The following is an 18677-nucleotide window of genomic DNA, read 5'->3' on the forward strand; positions in this document are numbered from 1 at the left end:
CTTTGTCCGTTCGTACCAAAGACATCTGCACTCGCCTTAAAGGGGCGTTTTGATTTTTGAGCGTTGACACGGTGACCGTTGCTTGTCCACGTTTCTCCGTTCTCTTTTGTTTTGCTTCTTTGGTTGTGTTGTGTTAGTGCCGTTTTGTTTTATTTTTTCCCTTTTTTTCCGCTGTTGCAGGGGCCCTGGCTACTTGGTCCCTGTGCGTGAGGCGTGGAGCAGGCGATACTCGGAGACATACTCCCTCTTTGCGTCTTCGGAGCTCATCCCCTTGTGTTGGTTCCACGCCTCCCACTTGGCGCGGCCAACAGTGTCCATCAGCCATGGCTTTGACACGTTAATGTCTCCAACAGTTGCCTGTTTGTAGAGCCCGTAGAACTTGAGCTTTGTGTCGTTGCTCGTCTCGGCGGCAAACAGCGAGAATGCGAGTTGAGCAGCCTCAAAGTCGGCCTCCACATTGGGAGCAAGACCGCCTTCTGCTTGGGCACATCCATCAGTAGTTGCAGCCTCTGGGTACAGCACCGCGCCGACGGCAGGCAGCGGTGGTGCACCGTACTGCAGGCGCAGCGGCAGGGCATTGCACACACGCTCCAGGGCGTTAATCTCGTGCTCCTCCGCCACGAGAGTGGTGGAGGTTGTTGCTGTTGTTGTGCTCGTTGCTGTCGCACCAATTTCTTCAGGGGAGCGCGACGCGGCCCGCCGCGGCTGCGCAGTCAGCTGCCGGCTACTACGCAAGCTGACAAAAAACTTCCCCCACATGTTGAGCCACTCTTGCAGAAAGTGCTGCACCTTCGCACACTCGCCATCATTGGCAAAGGCACCAGGCGTGGCCCACAGCTTCTCTGCGCCCAACAGCACTGTCTCTACGATCGCGAAAAATAACATCTCCACCCTTGACTTGAATTTCTTCGCGGGCGTGAGTGGGGTCTCGGCGAGCCACAGCTCCTCGAAGCGCTCGGCATCGTTGGCCGGCTGCAACAGCACGTACTGACGCAGCGGCGAGAACACACCCGGGACATCCACGAGCAGGGTCTCCACCTTCTGCGTCAACAGCCGCAGCAGTCTTGTCTTGGGAAACGCCGACACCACCGCCCCCGCGACCATCGCCGCAATGAATGTGGCAGGCATGTTGGCACAGCACAGCGCATGATCGTCTCCCTCAACGATGTCGATGAACCTTTCGAGCATGCAGTCACCCGAGATGAGCCGGGAGAGGACAAAGAGGTGTCCGCTCCATAACGAGGCCGGCGGTGTCATGTAGCCCGTCTTTCTAAAATTCAACAGCGACACGCGGAAGTCGCTTAGAACGTTCGCCTCACGGTTCTGCCGCGCCGATCCGGGTGGCTGCCGCTCCAGTGACATTGCCTCACGATAATTCGTCCACGTCACCAGGAAGGCAAGTTTCTGGTGCTCCTGCGCCGCACATGACAAGAAAAATGGCGCCTGTGTCAAGTAGTGATGGTGGTAGTAGGAGTGCGGCAGCTGCTGCTGCTGCGGCGTGTGGCCGCCGCGTGAATGAGGGCCAGCGTGCGGCGTGTCCCACGGCGTGGTGTTTACCGAGCTACCTTGCGAACTAGCTGCGCGGGTCACCATGCGCTTTCCGTGAACAACAGGCAACAGCAGCCCACTAAACATTTTCAGGATCTCGCAGAGGGTGGTAAGATTACCACCGCATACTTCATATAAAACATCGTACTTCAATATCAGACCGGGGAATCGGGTATAATACTCTGTCAGGGCGTCGCAATGTGCAACAACAATACGCGTCGCAAAGCCTGGTGAGGGGTGGCAGCCTTCCGTATTACCAGCGTCAGTGCACTGGTTAGCCTTCTCGTACAGCAAGCACTCCAGGAAGGACTTCAGCATCCCTGTCACGCACTCAATGCTGTCTGGCATATCCTCCGCGCCTACCGGTGGCGACATGCGGCCACTTGCTGTCGGTGCATTCTCGTCAAAGTTTGCGTCACCACCTTCAATAAGGGCGATGGTGCCGCCCAGCTCTGGCCGCACTTGGCACTCCATGAATTTTTGCTGCTGCTGCTGCTGCTGGTACCCGGCATTCTTCACTGGGGCACCAGCCTCCATCGTGATACCTGGCTCGCTATCAGTGTCCCTCTCTGGTAGAGGCGTCCTGCTGTTGCTTTCGCTCAAAAGGTTTTCCAGCACAGTGGTTGCGTGTTGCTGATGGAATACCAGCAGCGCCTCAACGGCATCTGCGTGTTGGGCAACCATTGCCAGATGAAACGGCGACCACTCATCCGGCAACGCCTCCATCTCGTCCTCAACACTTGCGGGCTCGGCGTCGGGGTCCTCTAGCAGACTGATGTACACGATCAGCGGTTGATAGACCTGCCTCGCCACGTCGTTGACATCGTCATCCCCGCGTATAGTGCGGCAGAGGGCATCCAAGTAGGCCGCCACCTCCACCGCCTCTCCCTCAGAGTCCTGCAGGAGGAACGTCACGGGCTCCCCGTTGTGTCGCGCGTGATGCCACATGTCTTTGATATCACGGACCACCGGTACAAACTCCTGCAGACTTGTTTTTATTTTCTTCTTCTGCCTTAGTGGGGCTCTGCTTTTCTCTTGCTATCTCCTTAATCACCCTCCGCAGTCTATAAACTCTATTTGCCTATGAAAGCAAGTATGCGACTGGATAAGGTTTCGCCGAGCGTTGTGTGTGTGTGTGTGTGTCTCTCTCTCTCTCTCTCTCCCTGTCTGTCTCTATTTGACTCGTTTCCCCTTCTTATTCACTTTCTACTGCGTATGTGGTGCAGGCACTGCCTTTCAGATGGTAAACGGCGAGAACTGACGGGGCACTGGCACCGCGAGCCAAATTCTCGTCTTCTCTTTTCCTTCGGCCCCCCACCACAGAGAAAGAGAGAGAGAGAGAGAGGCGAAAGCAACAGCCATGGAGCAGCGGCGACAAGAAGGGAAAAAGTAAACATGAGGGCCATATCAATAGAGTCCCTTACGCGCTGTCCCCGCACACACCCCGCCTTCGCTCCAGCCTAGAAGGAGACAGCCGCATACATTTACATAACACCGCATGCAAAGCAGGGAAAATAATGTGGAAAGCAGACAGCCTCTTCTCTCCCCCTCGCTGTCCCTCTCTCTAACCGTTTCGGCGTCCGCGTCTCTCTCTCTGTGTGTGTGTGTGTGTGTGTATAAATATAAATGTAAATATTACATCATACGCCTCACATGAACGCCAACCAGCAACCGCAATCATCATCACTATTTATTTCTTCGACCTGATGTAATTCTCTACCTGTGTATTCTTCTGTGTGGCATGCACAGCAAACTTTAGACGTGCTCCGCCACAAACCCCGCCACGCGGGCAAACCACTCGTGAATCCCTGGGTGAAAGAGCGAAACACCACCGGCACCAGTCTCAATCACTGACTGGAGGAAACGCACCACTTCCACTGACACAGCACAGCGGGGCAGGAGGGACTGAACACTACGCTCCATCAGTTCGTCGTCTGTCACGGCGCGAGGCACAACCGCCCGAACAAGCAGCTCTATAAATCCAATGACCAATTTGGACTTCGCCTCATCCACCGCTGGCACTTCAGCAGCAGCAGCAGCGCCATCCGCTGCAGTGAAGTCGGCCGCACCTGTCACTAAATCCATCCCGCCAGTAGTAGTACTCTGCCGCAGAGTGGGGGAGGAGTTGGTGGTCGCATTCAGCGGGTTGTTGAACATGAACTCCACCGAGGCGGGGGCGCGCGAAAACTTCTTGCTGCTGCTGGCCGGAGCCAACTTGGTGTTCAGGACTGCCAGCGCCTCAGTGAGCTGCTGCGACAGCGCGACACCAACCGGGACTTCACTCTCTCCCCCGGCGGCATCTCCTGTTCCTGCTCGTGTTGTTAATGTCACCAATGTTGACGAGCCCCGCATAAGCTGCAGCGTCTGCGTGGCCTGCGCCTGCAGCGTCTGCACCTCATCAAGGGGAAGCTCAAACACCACGCATTGCGTCCCACCCCACGGATGGGCAGTGGATGTCGGGTCGGTATCAGTCTTGGCTTCGGAAGCCGCAGTATTTTTTCCAGACGTGCGATGGGATTTTTTGCCCTGGCTCTGAGGCACCTTTTCGTTGTGTGTCGGCGGCTGCACCACACTTGGGTCGTAAACCGGCGACACAAACAAGACGCATGTCAGCATCCCTGGGGTGGGAAAAGCGGAGATGGACGTGACCGCCGACGGCACGCCACTTTTACGTCTCATTGTAGCAGTTGTCAAAGAGCTGCTCGGCCCCTTGTTGCGCGACACATTGGCATCGCGCACAAAGGACTGACAGATCACCGTATTTGCCTTGGGCACGCCAAGCTGCGTAAGTGTGTTGGAGGAAAACAAATGAGGTAGCCCATCTATAACAATGGGGGGTAGCAGCGACACCGTCGCCCCCGCGATTTCTGTTGGTGCAACGGCGCCCCGCCCCCCACGAGTGCTTTCCCCAAGCCGTCCCTGTCCCTGTCCCTGTCCGTGTTGTTGTTGCTGCTGCTGCTGCTTAATGTGCGTCTCCCTCGTAGCCTCATCGTACCAGAGATAGCAGCAGCTTAGGGGGGCCGTTTTCACCTGCAGATACGCGCGAAGGTGGCGTAACGCCGTCTCGAGGTCCAACGACTCCAGCGGTGGAAACACGCACTGAAGAGCACTTTCCCTGTGCAGGGCGGCAAACGCGGCGACGACGACGGACAAAGGCACCATATTCTTCGGCTGCGCCTTCTCTCGCTCTTCACGATTGCGGGATGGCGTGCGTCGTGAATCGGGCGTCACGCTGCCGGGAACAGGCGTGGCGGTGTTACTGGCATCCGTGCCGCCCTTCTTTCTGGCGTGGCCCAAGTCGCGCTGCGTGGACTGAATGACGGCAATGATGCTCTCAGAAAAGCTCATGTCCACACCCAGGTTGATGGCCTCCTCGCCATAGAGGGAGAAGACGCTTGTCCCGCTAAAGACATGGAACCGCATGTCCTCCACAAGCTTCGCCAGTACGGCGCAGGTCGCGGCCATCACGTAGAACGACCTTCCCGCACGCAACAGCAGCACCGCAAGATACAGCAGGGCAAGTCGCAGAGTGTTGTAGTCGTGCGTACCGCTGGCCACAGTATGCTGCACAACGTCCAACAGTAAACGCACCGGCTGCTGTCGTGGCGAGTCGAGTGCGGCCAGCACGTCCTCTTCGCACGGCTCTGGTGCCTGTACAGCATCACTCACATCCATTGCTGCTGCTTTCTGCTGCTCAACGAGCAGCGCGGGGGTGAGGAGACACAGCACGCGCGCCAGCATGAAGCGACTGTCAATGAGCAGCGTGGGATGCGCTGCAGTGTCGTACTGCGGCGCTAGTCCCGAAATGGCCTGCTGCAGCACCTTCTCCGCGAGCTCCAGCTTGCCCGCAGCCATATATTCTTCCGCAAGAATGTTCAGTGCGCGATGAAGAAACACAGCGTCAATGCTCCACGCCACGAGGGGGCGCGGCTTCTGCTCCGCACGAAAGAGCGTCGCGTTGTCGGGGCGCAACCCGTGCATCTTGCAATACGCCCGCAACGCAGACACCGCCTCCTCCATGCGCTCAGCCGCCGACGAGGTGCCCTCCTGCTCCTGCTGCATGTTGCCGCCCTGCAACTGGCGCCGCAGCATCTCAGTTGCCACCACGGTCCATGCATGCAGCATATCGACGCGGCTGTCGCAGCGCAGCGACTGCCGAACACGCTGCAGGGCCTGAAGCGTCTCTGCAACTTTGGGCATGGCCCCCGCGCGCACAGCAAGGGCGGCGTTGTACAGCGAAAACACCCGGCCGCTGTACGCATCCCCGCACTGGTCGCACAGTGCAAGTGCGTCATTCACCACTTCCTGTGCCGCTCCGTACTCCTGAAGTCGTACGTGATTCAGCGTCATTAGCGCATACACATCGCACCAGAAGGTGTGCGTCGTCACAGTCCACAGGTATGACGGAACGTTGGGAATGCTGCAGCTGAACGCACCGGGTCCGGTGCGTTCATTGAAGTTCGTCATAAGTGACTGAAGGGCCGCCAGCGCCTTGGTACACTCTCCACGAGCGGTGAATATCTTGGCGAGCAGCAGCTCTGCGGTGGAGCACACGTACGTCTCTTCTAACTCACGATTCCGTTTCGCTTGCACATCCTCCGGTGAGGACGCTGGGGACACACTCTTCTCCCGCGCCAGGTTCTTCTTGCTGCCACTGCTGCTGCTGATGCTGTTGTTGACGGTGGTGGCGGCGGCATCAGTTGTGGTCAAAGAAGGCCGCGCCTGCACCCGCAGAAGCAGCGATTGCAAAATCATCTCCGCCAAATTCAGCGCCTCGAGGGAGGCAGAGGCAGAGAAGCTGTGCAGTGGCATGCGCTGAAAACTGCGCGAACGGACACCACGCCGTTCACCTGGCACCGCTTGCGGATGCATCGCAAACGCGCACCACACATACGCCGCCTCCTTCGACCCAAGCGCGACGAGCGATTCCACCACAGCGAGCTCCACTCGCAGTGAGAGGCGTGACCCGTACGCAGCGGCCACCGCCTCGTGTAGGCCGCTGATCGCAGTGGTGGACGTCGAAGACGACGGCGCCGCGGATGCAGCTGCATCTCCTCCCGTGGCCCCGCAGAGACACTGAGACACGAAGGCCTGCACGGACGCCACATTGCCTGCGCTCACTGGAAGTTCACTGTCGTCGTACAGAGTGTCAATGGCATGCTGCTGCTGCTGCTGTTGTAGTTGTGTCTGTTGTGCGTCCCCTCCCTGGCCGTCTATCTGGCGGGAGGATGAGGCCAGCCCGCCCTCGCCGCGTTTTCCGCCTTTTCCCATCTTAACGGCCTCACCGCACTCCACCGCCGCACGCAGACGCAGCGTTGTGCTGTCGAGCGCCCCTGACGGAATGCGAACGCCGTAGCAGACATCGTGCAGTATCTTCATCGCTGCCCTGTGGCTCCCAAATTGCGACGCCGCACTTGCCTGCACGAGTCGTGCCTCAACAGTGAAAGCAATGTGGCGCGTGTGTTTGCGCGCTAGGTACTCCGTCAGTGAGGCGACCATCGCGGCATACAAGGGAAACTTGAACTTGAGCAGCTCCCACGCGAGAAACAGCATGTGATGCACTATCTGCGGCATCAGCGTCTGCAGCGAATCGCTGAGGTGTGGCAGCACAATGAGATCCTCCAGCACAAAGCCACTGAAGTCGCGCAGGTTTTTCGGGAAGTTGTTGGTGGTGCCCTGCATGAAGAAGCGCTCCAGCAGACCCGCAGCTAGCAGGTAGGCGTCGACGGCCCGTCCTTGCTGCTCACGGCACGTGTACATGGCAAGCGAGCTCAGCGACAGCACCGCTAGTAGCAGGCGCGGAAGGCCAATCGCGTCAACAGCGAAGTCCGCCCACGCGTCGGGCGGCCGCTCCAGACTCTCCGGTACCTCTAGCGCCGCATCAACTGCCTCCAACCAGAAGCGCTCCGCCTCCGCACGCTGACGGTGAAGCAGGTGGATGCGGCCGAGCTCGTACAACTGCTCTGCAAGCGGGCCGAAGAGACGCCGCTGTCGCAGGTCTGTCGCGGCGGCCTCGAAGCAGGCAGTAACGTCACGCAGTGTTACGCGTGGAACGTCACCACCACGCCCTGTCAGACGCGCCAAGTTTGACGCGCAGCTCGCAACCGAAGAACGGTCCAACTCAACAAACGAGCCGCTCTTTCCCCCTCCTCCGCCTCCCACTGCAGCTACAGCTGCTGCTGCTGCCGAGGTGACGTCCGCAACGACACGCTTCGATGGCATCAGTGTCCGTGCAAGTCGCTGCATGGCGCGCCGGTAGGCATCCGTTGTTGTGTACTGCTCCCACACGCGCCGTGCATTTCCCACGAGGACCTTGTGCATCGGCTCGTCGCGGCGCAGCTGTGCGTACTCCTCCACTAGTTCGCTGCTCCGCGGCGCGCCAATGGTGCGCTGCAGGCTCAGCGTGAAGGGCAGCAGTGCGGCGGCAAAGAGCCCACCAGTAAGCTTGTGCACCGCCACAGCAAGCTCAAGTGACGCGAGCTGGCAGTTGAACTGCATGTACTGCAGAAGGAAGACAAAGTTATCTATGATCTTCTCCGCCGGCAGTGCGGGACCCAGCCGCCGCGCCACCATCACAGGCGCGTCAGCGTTGTCAATGCGAATGGGGTCCGGCCCGCATGTTGCCTTGTTTGTGGCGTCCTTCGCGACTTTTTTCGCCTTCGCCGGCCCTGACGACTGATGCAGCCGCCGCTGCGCCTTCTCCTCCTCCTGCTGAGCCACAGTAACCGCCTGCTCCGTTGCCGCAATGTGCGGCTCTAGTAACGGCAGCGCGGCGGCGTACTCGTCGAGCAGCGCATGTAGTGCCGTCAGCCATTGCAGCTGCACGTGGACGCGGCCACACTGCTCCACGGCGGCCACTTCACGCGTGCGCCAAACCAGCGACCGCGCGAGCCGCCTGCGCTCCACCTCTGCGAGGTGGATGAGGCGCGCCTCTTCGTACTGCCCCAGCGCCGAGGCGTAGGCATGCAGGGATGGCACACGGCCCTGGAAGTGCAGCTGCTCCTCCAGCAGCACGTTGCGCCCCACTTTCACGGCGGCAGGCTGCAGGAACTCCACATCGCGGCGGTTGTCGAAATAGCCTTGCCACAGCAGCAGCAGCGTCTCGTACAGCGCGCGCGCGAGCGGGAGTACACGCGGGCCCCACACGCACAGCTTGTCACTCACCGCAATCATCTGCGTCTGGTCCATGTTGCGGCACGAGGAGACGACGGAGTCCACCGACAACTGCCGACTCTCACCCAGCCGCTGCGTCGCGCCCTCGCTTGCATGGCCACCACCACCACCACCGCCGCCGCTGCTGCACTGCAGTATTTGCTCATCTGACAGCGTCATGTCGGGCGGCTCCTCGCACACAAACACACGCAGCCCGTCAACCGCCTGCGAGACCGCCGCAAATGCACGTGAGGGAAATCCGCAGCGGTTGAAAAGCACTGCCGCACGCGCAGCGTGCTGCGCCAAGCGCTCTTCGTCCTCCTTCTCCTCTGCCAGCTGCTCCTCCCTCGCAGCAGCGGCGGCAGCAGCTGCGTCCTCTCCACGCCCCCTGGATTTCGCCCCGTTCCGCGCAACAACGGGGCTTGCTGCCGCTCCTCCTCCTGCTGCTGCTGCTGCGCTCGTCAGTTCGCTCTCTTGCGCCTGCCGTCGACGACGATCCAGCGACATTTGCGCACACGTCGCGAGGTAAAGCTGCAACTTCGCCTCAAACGGCGCGGTGAATTGCATGATGCGGCCGCGGAGCCAGCGCAACGCACGCCGCCGACGAAGCCAAGCAAAGCTGCGAGTAAGCTGCCGCAGCATCTGCTGCTCCGCGGGGCTCCACTGCCTCCCACCGGTGCTGGCGAAGTCGTGCGGCTTCCCTTCCCCTCCTTCTGCTGCTGCTGCTTCCTTTGCTTCCGATCGTTTACTATGCCGCGCGCCCTTAACAGCGGGTTCCTCCACCACCGTCTTTCTGCTCTGTCGCACGGGGCCCACCAGAACGTACCCCTCCCGCTGCAGCCACGCCGTCATGTTTTCCATCACCGTGTCCTGGTACTCCTGCACCCCCGCATGAAGCTTCTGAATCGTCTGCAGCACCTCCGTCGCCACGCGCCGTGCCGTCGTCGTATCGCCCTGCTGCATGAGATACTCCACAATGCAGACCGCGACCTTGGCATAGAGAGGGTCATCGGCGACCTGCTGCAGCCGCTCAAATGCCGCCTGCGGCGACTTGGAGCTCAGTGCACGCGCCACATCGAGCATCCATGCGGGAACGCCCACCAGACCACCAGCAGACGTTGGTATTGCTTGCGCACGGTCGGGGGACTTATCACGCCGCGTGGTGTGCATCCGTGAGGCAGTGATGGCACCGCACGGCAGGAGGAAGAGAATGTCGGCCAGCAGCTCGAGGTACTCAATAGGGACGCAGTCATCGAGGATTGTGTCTGCCACAGCGTAAGCACCACCCGGAAACGCAGACGCCACACCGTCGCTCGCACGCACTGCTGCTGCTGCTGCCGCCGCCGCTGCGGCGGCCTTTGCTGCACGACCCGCCCTCGACGCCGACACGCGATTGGCGGGAGTGTTGCTGTTGGCACCACCAAGACCACCGCCAGAAGCAGCAGCGGCACCATCCGCGCCGTTCAGGTCGGTGCACAGCACGCGCTGCACCTCGCTCGCGCCCTGACGCACGCTTTGCCGGTAACGAAGCTGCCGCGGATTGGGGTTGTAGTACACATGCCCCCATACATGCAGAAAGACGCGCAACAGCAGGTCGTACCACCCCTGAATGGACGCCGGCATCACCGCCAGTGTGCTGGTGGCCCCGTCGGGTGCCCCTGCTGCATCCGCGCAGGTGACCTCCGCAAGAGGGCCGGCAGCGTCCATCTTCCACAGCGTCTTGAACAACGCATCGAGTGTGCGGACGGCCAGCCGCTGCACATGGGCGTTGCTCCATACACACGCCGGTTGCTGCAAAAACGCCCCGCAAAGTGTAGCAAACGGTTGCAGCAGAAGTGAGCAGTAATTCTCGTCAGAGATGGTTGGAAGCAGTGCGTTGAAGAGCTCAAAGGCGCATTGCAGGATCAGCTCATTGTCGTGCACACGGTCAGCGAGTTCCATGGCGAACTGAATGCGGTAGGCGCTCCGCATGTGCCACAACTGCGTGTGGGCGAGTCCGTACCGCTGCTGGAATGGCACCTCCAGCATCACACTCTTCTCAGTGAAGGGCATGAGACTGGCGTCGTCGAACTTATGGTATGGGTAGCGGCGCATCTCCACCGTTGACATCCACAGCAGCGCCGAGACAAGTGTACGCACCTGCAGCGCCGAAGACACAGACAATATCTCCTCGTTTGGGTGAACCGCAAGCGGAGAACTGCGAGAGGCTGTCGTCTCCGCATTATCAGTCCCCGCCGTGTCTGCAGCATCTGCGGGATTCTCATTCCGCGGCTTCCCATCCATGGTTTGCGCATCGCCGCCACCACCACCACCGTCGTTGCTGCTACTGTTGTTGCTTCTTTTACTCGCGAACGCTGCGTACAAGACATCCTTCGCACTCTCCGTCATATTCGTAAAGCCCAACTTGCCACACACCGTGATGGCATAGCACCAAATCATAAGGGCTGAGTAGGCGCTGTCCTGTTGCTGATGCTGCTTTGTGCAGGACAGCATTGACTGCCTCGGCCTACGGCGGTTCTCATAGCGTTGCAGCAAGTGGAACGTCTCCTCCATCATCTCGCGCTGCACCTTATGCTGTGCCTGGTGTGGCGCGAGACACACAAGCACGAGGGCCTGCAGCAGATCATCGCCCTCGTCGCGCGCCCACGCTAGGAGCCGCCGTATCTCGTCCGCGTTGCCACGTGGGGCCGCCGGTTCCGCCTGCAGAAGCGACTCCAGCACATTCGTCTCCTTCACGGTGGTGGCGCCATACACCTTGGTGTTTGCCTGCCGCTCTGTCAGCAGCTTCACATCCGCGCGGTGCTTCTCCAGCGTGGCGTAGTGCTGCCGGTGGATGGCATGGTGCCAACGCAGCTCCACCATCCACCGTGTCAGCTCTGTACGTGTGTCACGCAGTTCCTGTTCGCGGCGAACTCGGTCAAAGTCCTCCTGTGTCCCTATTCTTCCCGTTGTTGTTGTTGTTGCTGCTGCTGCGGTTGCTGAGGAGGATGATGCTGTTGTTGGTTGCCGTTCTAGCGTCGTTTCTTGCAACGCAGCGCCACTGAACGTCGGGCCTGCTTTGGCGCCGTCAATACCGCTCCGCTTTGACACATGGCTACGCTGCTGTACAAGGCAGCCAAGTGCCATCTGGATGGCGGAGAGGGCCATGCGGGCTCGATCGCACGTCCTGCGCAGCGCGTGCATCGTGTCGCCCTGCACACGTGACCGCTGCAGACTTCCAGCGTGGGTCTTGTTCGTTCCCTGGCCTGCCGCTGTTGCTACTGTTGCTGCTCCGGATAACGACCGTGTCGTCGCGTCCTTCCTGCTGCTAGAGCCCACACCATCACTGTTGCTTGTCGACACCTCCGCCTCGACATTCCGCGCATAGGCGAGAACGAGTTGGCCGATGCTGGCTGCATCCGTCAAACCACTGTTCGCCTTCGCCTCCAAGCATGCACACATAATGCTATGATACATATCCACCGAATCCTGATCCTGCTCACACTGTGTAATTCCACCAAATGTGGAGGATGTAGTCGAGGCTTCTGCCACTGCGGCTGGATAAGACTGCGCAGAGACTGGTGCAAACGCCAGCACGCGCTGGTGTAGAAAGTTGGCACTCTCCTCCATAAGTTTCTGGTAAACCGCAGCGAAACTGTTGGCAATCGACATGGTTGCTCCTAATCGTTGTTGCAGTGGCGGCGATATCTGTTGCTGATGATTCTTCTGCTGGTGTGTACCAGGCAGCACAGTTTCCTTCTTACTTTGCTGCTGTTGCTGTTGCTGCTGAGTTCCGCACGTGACAGACACCGCGGTGGGGCCGATGTACAGCTCCGCGAGTCGCTTCAGTTCTTGCGCGATGCCCGCGAGGTCACCGATGCGCACCGTCTCCTCCACGCCTGCACGACGCATCCGCTGCAGCAGGTGCACTGAGACGCAAACGGTTTCCAGAAGCCGCATGTACGAGGCCTTCTTTATTGTCTGTGACGCCACCTGCGCTGTCGGCGACGACGACGTCAATGGCACCTGCGCCGTGTTTTTCTTGCTGCTGGCGCCCTGCGTCAAGTTACCGCGTTTTCCCTCCTCCTCTTCGATGCGCCACTGCTGCAGACAGGCCACAGTGCAGGTGCAGAGGCGGCCGTACAGTCTCGGGTCCTGCCCAGCACACAGCACGCGGTGCAGCAACAGCAACAGCAGCAGGCCCTCCTCGCCCATCNCGCCCCCGTGGCGCGAGCCAATGCTGACGCTCGTCTCGCCGCCCTCCCAGGCGACGGGGACGGGCGCCTTGGCCGGCGCGAGGCCCAGCAGCAGCCCCTCCAGCCTGATGCTCCCCAGAAACGCCTCGTCCTCCGTCGCAGAGATGCTGAGCTGCACGGTAGGCTGCGAGCGGTTCGGCCGCCGCGACCCGACGCTCTTCTTGCGGCCACTCGCCACGTTCACGGAGGCCAATGCGCGCTTCTCCTGGAGCAACTGATAGTGGGACACTAGGTCCGCCTCGGCGAACTCCTCTGGCGGACCCTGCGCCGTGATGGTGGGGTTCGCCTCCACGTACGCGCACACAGCCTGCTGCACGAGGAACTCCAGCGCCTCAACGGCCCACGCACGGAGAAGCCCTATTGAGCAGGATGCTGATGCGCGAGCCGAGGGGCGGTACTGCTGCTGCTGCTGCTGCTGGTGAGACTGATGCCCAGCGCTACTTCTTGTTCCTGCAGTTGCGGCAGGAGGAGGCGACGGCGCTGTTGTGAAGGAAAGCAAGAAACGCAACAGCGCCCCCTGCACACGTTCCGCTACCATTTCCCTATTTACCGCATCTACTTGCTGTTGCTGCTGTTTCGCAGCGTCCTTCCCTTTGTTTTCACGCTTCGGNGTAGTGGTCGCAGGTGCGGCGGCCTTGTTCGGCTTGGGAAGCTCCACCTTGAGCAGCATCTGCCACGCACGGTCGATCATGTCAAGGCCGTTTCGCGGCATCCCGCCCATGGACGGCTCCTGCTGGCCCGGCGCCTGCGCGGCTGTCAGCGAGGGGGACTGCTTCAACTGTGGCACACCATCGCCCGCCCCTCCTCCACTTCCTCCGGTGGCGTTGCCCACCGTGCCGTTCGCGCACCACGTGTACCGCATCACGTTGAGCAGCACATGGTCCAATGCGCGCAGCATGACATCCTGGCAGACCGGTGACGGCGGCACAGGGTCAAGATGCTCAAGATCGACAAGCTCACGCACCTTCCGTGCGGCCCGCTGTGCCACCAGCAGCGCCTCCGCGTACATGCCGCGCTGCTCGTAGCACGTGGCGAGAAGGTCGTACAAGCGCAGACGCCATGGAAGGTACCGCACTGTCGCCAGCTTCAGTGTCGCGGTCTCGCACATCTCCAGACACAACGCCACATGCCGCACAATCTGCGGCAGCGTATCCTCCGCCCCATCGGCGGCGCGGCGCAGCATACCGAGGCACATCTCGTACACCGTCACGGTGCCATTGAAGAGAATGTCGTAGCTGCCGTCCGCGTCCACAGCGGCTACGGCCATTAGGCGCTCAGTCACTGTCTCCAGGTGCGCCGCTGCTGCGCGTCGCCCCACGCCGGGCCGCTCCTCCGTCCGCTCGCTCTCATGCAGCGCGGCGTGGAAGTGGCACGTGTGCCGCAGCACATCGTACAGTGCCACCACTCGCCAAGCTCGCTTCAGAATCTCCGTGCTTGCCTGCGCGGCAGGCACGGCGGCTCGTGGTGCCGTACGACGTTCGTCGCTGTCGAAATGCGGCAGCAGCAGCTGCGGCTCCACAGCAGTGTCGCGTCGCTGCTCCTCCACATGAGCGGCGGCCTCGCGCAGCGTCAGCTGCACGTCCCTCTCCAGAACCTCGAGGCACACCTCCGTCGCCTCGCTGTACAGACCCTTCCCCAATAGAAACTGTGCGGCGGTGACGCACTCCTCTGCGAAGACAACTGCAGCGTCCGGGTCAAGTGGCCGCGGGTCGCGGCGCAAGGTGGGCGACGGTGTGGCGTCGTGTCGTTCGCTGCTGAGCGCCGCAATGGAGCTACGCGGTGGCAGCGTCGCGGTGTGCTGCTGCACGGAGGAAAGCGTGCTCGACGTCAACGCGGCGTGTGAGAAGCGCCGCGCCGCGGCCACGCGCTTCGCCGTCCCCTTCATGATATTCCGTTGCGCGCTCTCACCAGTCATGCTTGACGCAGGGGAAGGGGCAGCCGCGAGACCCCCAGCGGCAGCAGCTGTGGTCGTGAATCCCACAGCAACTGCGCTGCGGCGCACATCGGCGAGGAGCTGATGCAGCTTGCCGCGTTGCCGGTGGATGTCGGCCTGATCCGCCGTGCCGGCGTACAGCGCCGCGAATCGACGCAGCTCCGTCTTGAAGTTCCGCCGACACTCATCCAAGATAGACATTTTCTACGCACTTAGCTATGAGAGATCCTGTTTGCTGAGCGGTAAGAACAAATCAAACGCCCACCCCCACAGGCACACACTCTCTCCCCTCTCTATCTCTCTTTCCAAAGCTACAGAGCAAAGCGAATCAGCATTCTCAACGCTAGCAGCAGCCCCATCAGGCGGGGCAAGAGGGAAAAACAGAATTAGGGCGCCCTTACACGCCGTTTAATTTCTCGGTGCGCCTGTCTCTGCGAGTGCGGCCCCTGCACGCACCCACATACTGACCAATTAACTCCCGACCACTCCAGAGAAAGAAAAAAACCCTCACCTTTCAAAACGACACAAAAACATAAATATAAAGCAAAGCGACTTGCCGTCATTCTTGAAGAGAGGAGGAAAGGAATTCATTTGAAACGCACGGCGGCAGCCCCCTCACCACCGGAAGAATAAACCACCACAACAGGAAATATATCTGGGAAGTGGTCGTTTGCACCACATCACCGCTATTAGTGCTGCTGCGGTTGCAGCACGCAGTAGCGCCTCACCGAATCGTACATCTCTCCCCCCCCACCCCCTCGCACAAGTGGGCGTTGCCCCCCGCCACCTGCGCCTTCATCTCCACGCGGCGTCGCGAGAAGTGTGCCTTCCGCATGCGGACAACGGAGAGTTTCTTCAGTGATTATTCGCACAGCGGGAGTAGGAGGTGCACATCACCGAAGGGCTGCTGGTGGCAGTCGCCGTTGAGGGAGGCAACAATAACCTTCTTAACCGCTTCCACAGCCGCCACGCAAAGCGCGTGAAGATGTGAGAAAAACTGGCCCTCGCCAATCGCACTCACGCAGTAGTTGTGTCAGTTGACATTACACACGATATATTTCGCTTCGCCACCGACACATACACTCCCATCCTTGCTGTGGTCTGTGTATTGGTGGCTGTTCTCCGTGTTGGGCAGTGGCGACTGCCGATGACGCCGGTACAGTGTGTAGAGACAGCGATGTCTCGCGGGTATCACGACTGCAGAATGTAAGGTGTCAGCCACGCAGACGCCCTCTGGGCACCCGTTGCATTTTCACCTTTCGCTTTGCCCATGTTGCTCTCACCGCAGCGCGTTTGTCTATGCTGTTCGTCACGATGAGGCAACGGCATCCAGCAACCCGCAGCTTCGAGACACGGCGGGGTAGGTGTGATCGTCTCCCCCACGCAGGCATGGGGCCAGTGATGAACTCCAAGGCCCCCCCTCCCAGATGCCCATTTTCATCACAGCAGCAGCCGCAACGGCTTTCAACCTCCATGATACACAAAAATAAGGACTGCGCTGGGAGACAGCGAATCTCAGAAAGACGCCCGCCCGCTCGGTCCACAGTTATGTTGTCGCCACACGGCTTGGCATCACTTGTCGTCATTCTGTTACAGGCGAAACGGAAGCACAAAGGGAGCACATAAACAAGCACACTCACATGCCCCTCTCTCATATATATATATATATATATATACATTGAGAGAGGGAGATTATGCACATATACATGAATGGGCATTGATAATTACAACAAACGGCGGTTCATATACGCCATTCTCTAAACACCCACCTTCATATCTGACGATACACAGCATGCCCCCATTGGTGAAACCACCATGTGTTACAAAACCTTCTCCTGGGTTTTCGCTTTTCTTCACTTTTTCTGCGCCCAATCCCCCCACCCCCCGCTCCACACATCCAGCGGCGCAACTGCCGTCATGTGTCTTTACAGAATTGCATACGTCACACACGCACCCATCCATACCCTTTTCCTTTGCATTATGTAACGTCCTGTGAGTATCTGTGTCCGCCCATGAGTATCTGTATGGGCACCATTCCCCCATTCTTCTTTCACTTCCGCAGGAGTGAGCGCACACCAAGGTGCTTCAGCACAAAAGCCTGCTGAATCGCCATTTCGCGCCAGTACTTGTAGCGGTCGCTCGCTGAGAAGTGCCCGCTATCGAGGTCCATCTTTAGCAGCACTTCGTTGCTGTCCGTCTTGAGGGCGCGAAGCTTGGAAGCCCACTTCGCCGGCTCCCAGTACGCCACACGCGGGTCGTGCAGGCCCGCCTGAATCATCAGGTGCGGGTAGTCCTGCGCTCGCACATTGTCCATTGGGCTGTAGCTGTTCATGTAATCAAAGAACTTGTACTCGTTGGGGTTGCCCCACTCCTCCCACTCACCAGTGGTGAGCGGAATGCTCGGGTCGCACATTGTCGTCATGACGTCCACGAACGGCACACCCGCGAGCGCGACGCGGAAAAGATCAGGCCGCATGTTCAGCACCGCGCCGATCAGCAGCCCGCCCGCACTGCGTCCCTCGCACGCCAGCTGCTGCGGCGTCGTAAGGCCGGACTGGATGAGGTACTCTGCGCTCGCAATGAAGTCAGAGAAGGTGTTGCGCTTCGTCAGGTACTTTGCACCCACCTCATACCACGCCCGGCCCATCTCTCCACCGCCGCGGATGTGTGCAATGACATAAATCATGCCACGGTCCACGTATGGCAGGTACTTGATGCTGAACCCAGGCTCCACGCAGAGACCGTACGAGCCGTAGCCGTACAGCAGCGTCGGCTGCGGCTTGCTGAGGTCAAGGCTCGCGTCGCGCACAATTGACAGCGGAATCTTCGTGCCGTCCGGCGCCGTGGCGAAGCGGCGCTCACAGATGTAGCGCTTCGAGCTGAAGCCGCCACCCACCTCACGCACCTTAACCGTCGTACGGCTTCCGTCCGCGACGTTGAGGTCGAACCACGTCGTGGGTGTCGTCATGGATGAGTAGGAGATGCGCACTGTGTCTGTCTTGTACATCTGCATATGCGAGAATTCAGGCGTGGCGGCAAAGACAGGCTCGTCAAANGGAGATGCGCACTGTGTCTGTCTTGTACATCTGCATATGCGAGAATTCAGGCGTGGCGGCAAAGACAGGCTCGTCAAAGGCCACTTCCTGCAGAGCGGCGGCGGCGAAGGTGCCATCGGGGCCCAGCGGCATCGTCCAGATGCGCGTCAGCCCTGCGCGGCGGCCAGCGAACACGGCAAACTTCTCAAACACGGCGATGCCCTCAATGAAGACATCCTCGCTGTGCGGCACCAGCACCCGGTTCCACTCCGCCGGCGCATTCCGCGTGGCAAGCAGCACCTTCCCATTCATGCAATTGTCCTTGTTCGTCAAAATCATCAGCGTGTCTGTGCCATGAAGCTCCACGTCATAGCGCACGCCCTTCTCGCGTGGCCGCACCGTCTCAAGCGTGGTGTGGCTGCTGCCCTTGCGCAGGTCGAGCATATGTATCTCTGTCGTCTCCGATGACGCGGAACCAATAAGCAGCGTATTGCCGTCGCCGGACTTCGATGCGAAGGCGGAGAAGAGCGGGTCGTCCTCAGTGTACAGGCAGACATCCGCCGACTGCGGTTGGCCCATGATGTGGCACCACACCTTGTTGTCGCGCTGCGCCGCGTCCTTCGTGGTGTAGAAGAAGCACGTCGCGTTGGGTCCCCACACAATGTCGCCGTTCGTGCCCTCCACCACATCCGCCGCCGCGTCCCGCACGAAGCGGATGCTGTACACCTCGTTGCCGCTGTAGTCGACGGAGTACGCCACCAGAGCGTGGTCAGG

General features: G+C 60.1%; 5 protein-coding genes across 5 annotated transcripts; all 5 read right to left on the minus strand.

Annotated features, from left to right (window-relative positions):
* Positions 1-189: 189 nt before the first annotated feature.
* DQ04_00781060 (acyl-CoA binding protein) lies at positions 190-2496 on the minus strand (the record flags this gene model as incomplete). Its single annotated transcript, XM_009309699.1, has 1 exon — positions 190-2496. The coding sequence occupies one exon, from the start codon at positions 2494-2496 to the stop codon at positions 190-192; it is 2307 nt and encodes a 768-aa protein (XP_009307974.1).
* An 807-nt stretch (positions 2497-3303) lies between these two features.
* Positions 3304-15069, minus strand: DQ04_00781070 (hypothetical protein; the record flags this gene model as incomplete). Its single annotated transcript, XM_009309700.1, has 1 exon — positions 3304-15069. The coding sequence occupies one exon, from the start codon at positions 15067-15069 to the stop codon at positions 3304-3306; it is 11766 nt and encodes a 3921-aa protein (XP_009307975.1).
* Positions 15070-16082: 1013 nt separating this feature from the next.
* DQ04_00781080 (hypothetical protein) lies at positions 16083-16454 on the minus strand (the record flags this gene model as incomplete). The annotated part of the gene is made up of 1 exon (XM_009309701.1): positions 16083-16454. One exon carries the CDS (start codon positions 16452-16454, stop codon positions 16083-16085), a length of 372 nt encoding a protein of 123 aa, XP_009307976.1.
* A 464-nt stretch (positions 16455-16918) lies between these two features.
* On the minus strand, positions 16919-17881 carry DQ04_00781090 (oligopeptidase B; the record flags this gene model as incomplete). Its single annotated transcript, XM_009309702.1, has 1 exon — positions 16919-17881. One exon carries the CDS (start codon positions 17879-17881, stop codon positions 16919-16921), a length of 963 nt encoding a protein of 320 aa, XP_009307977.1.
* Positions 17882-17918: 37 nt separating this feature from the next.
* On the minus strand, positions 17919-18482 carry DQ04_00781100 (putative oligopeptidase B, putative,serine peptidase, clan SC, family S9A-like protein; the record flags this gene model as incomplete). Its single annotated transcript, XM_009309703.1, has 1 exon — positions 17919-18482. The coding sequence occupies one exon, from the start codon at positions 18480-18482 to the stop codon at positions 17919-17921; it is 564 nt and encodes a 187-aa protein (XP_009307978.1).
* Positions 18483-18677: the final 195 nt, after the last annotated feature.

This window comes from Trypanosoma grayi (genome assembly GCF_000691245.1).
Source record: "Trypanosoma grayi strain ANR4 Tgr_78_V1, whole genome shotgun sequence".
Classification (NCBI taxonomy): Eukaryota; Euglenozoa; class Kinetoplastea; order Trypanosomatida; family Trypanosomatidae; genus Trypanosoma; species Trypanosoma grayi.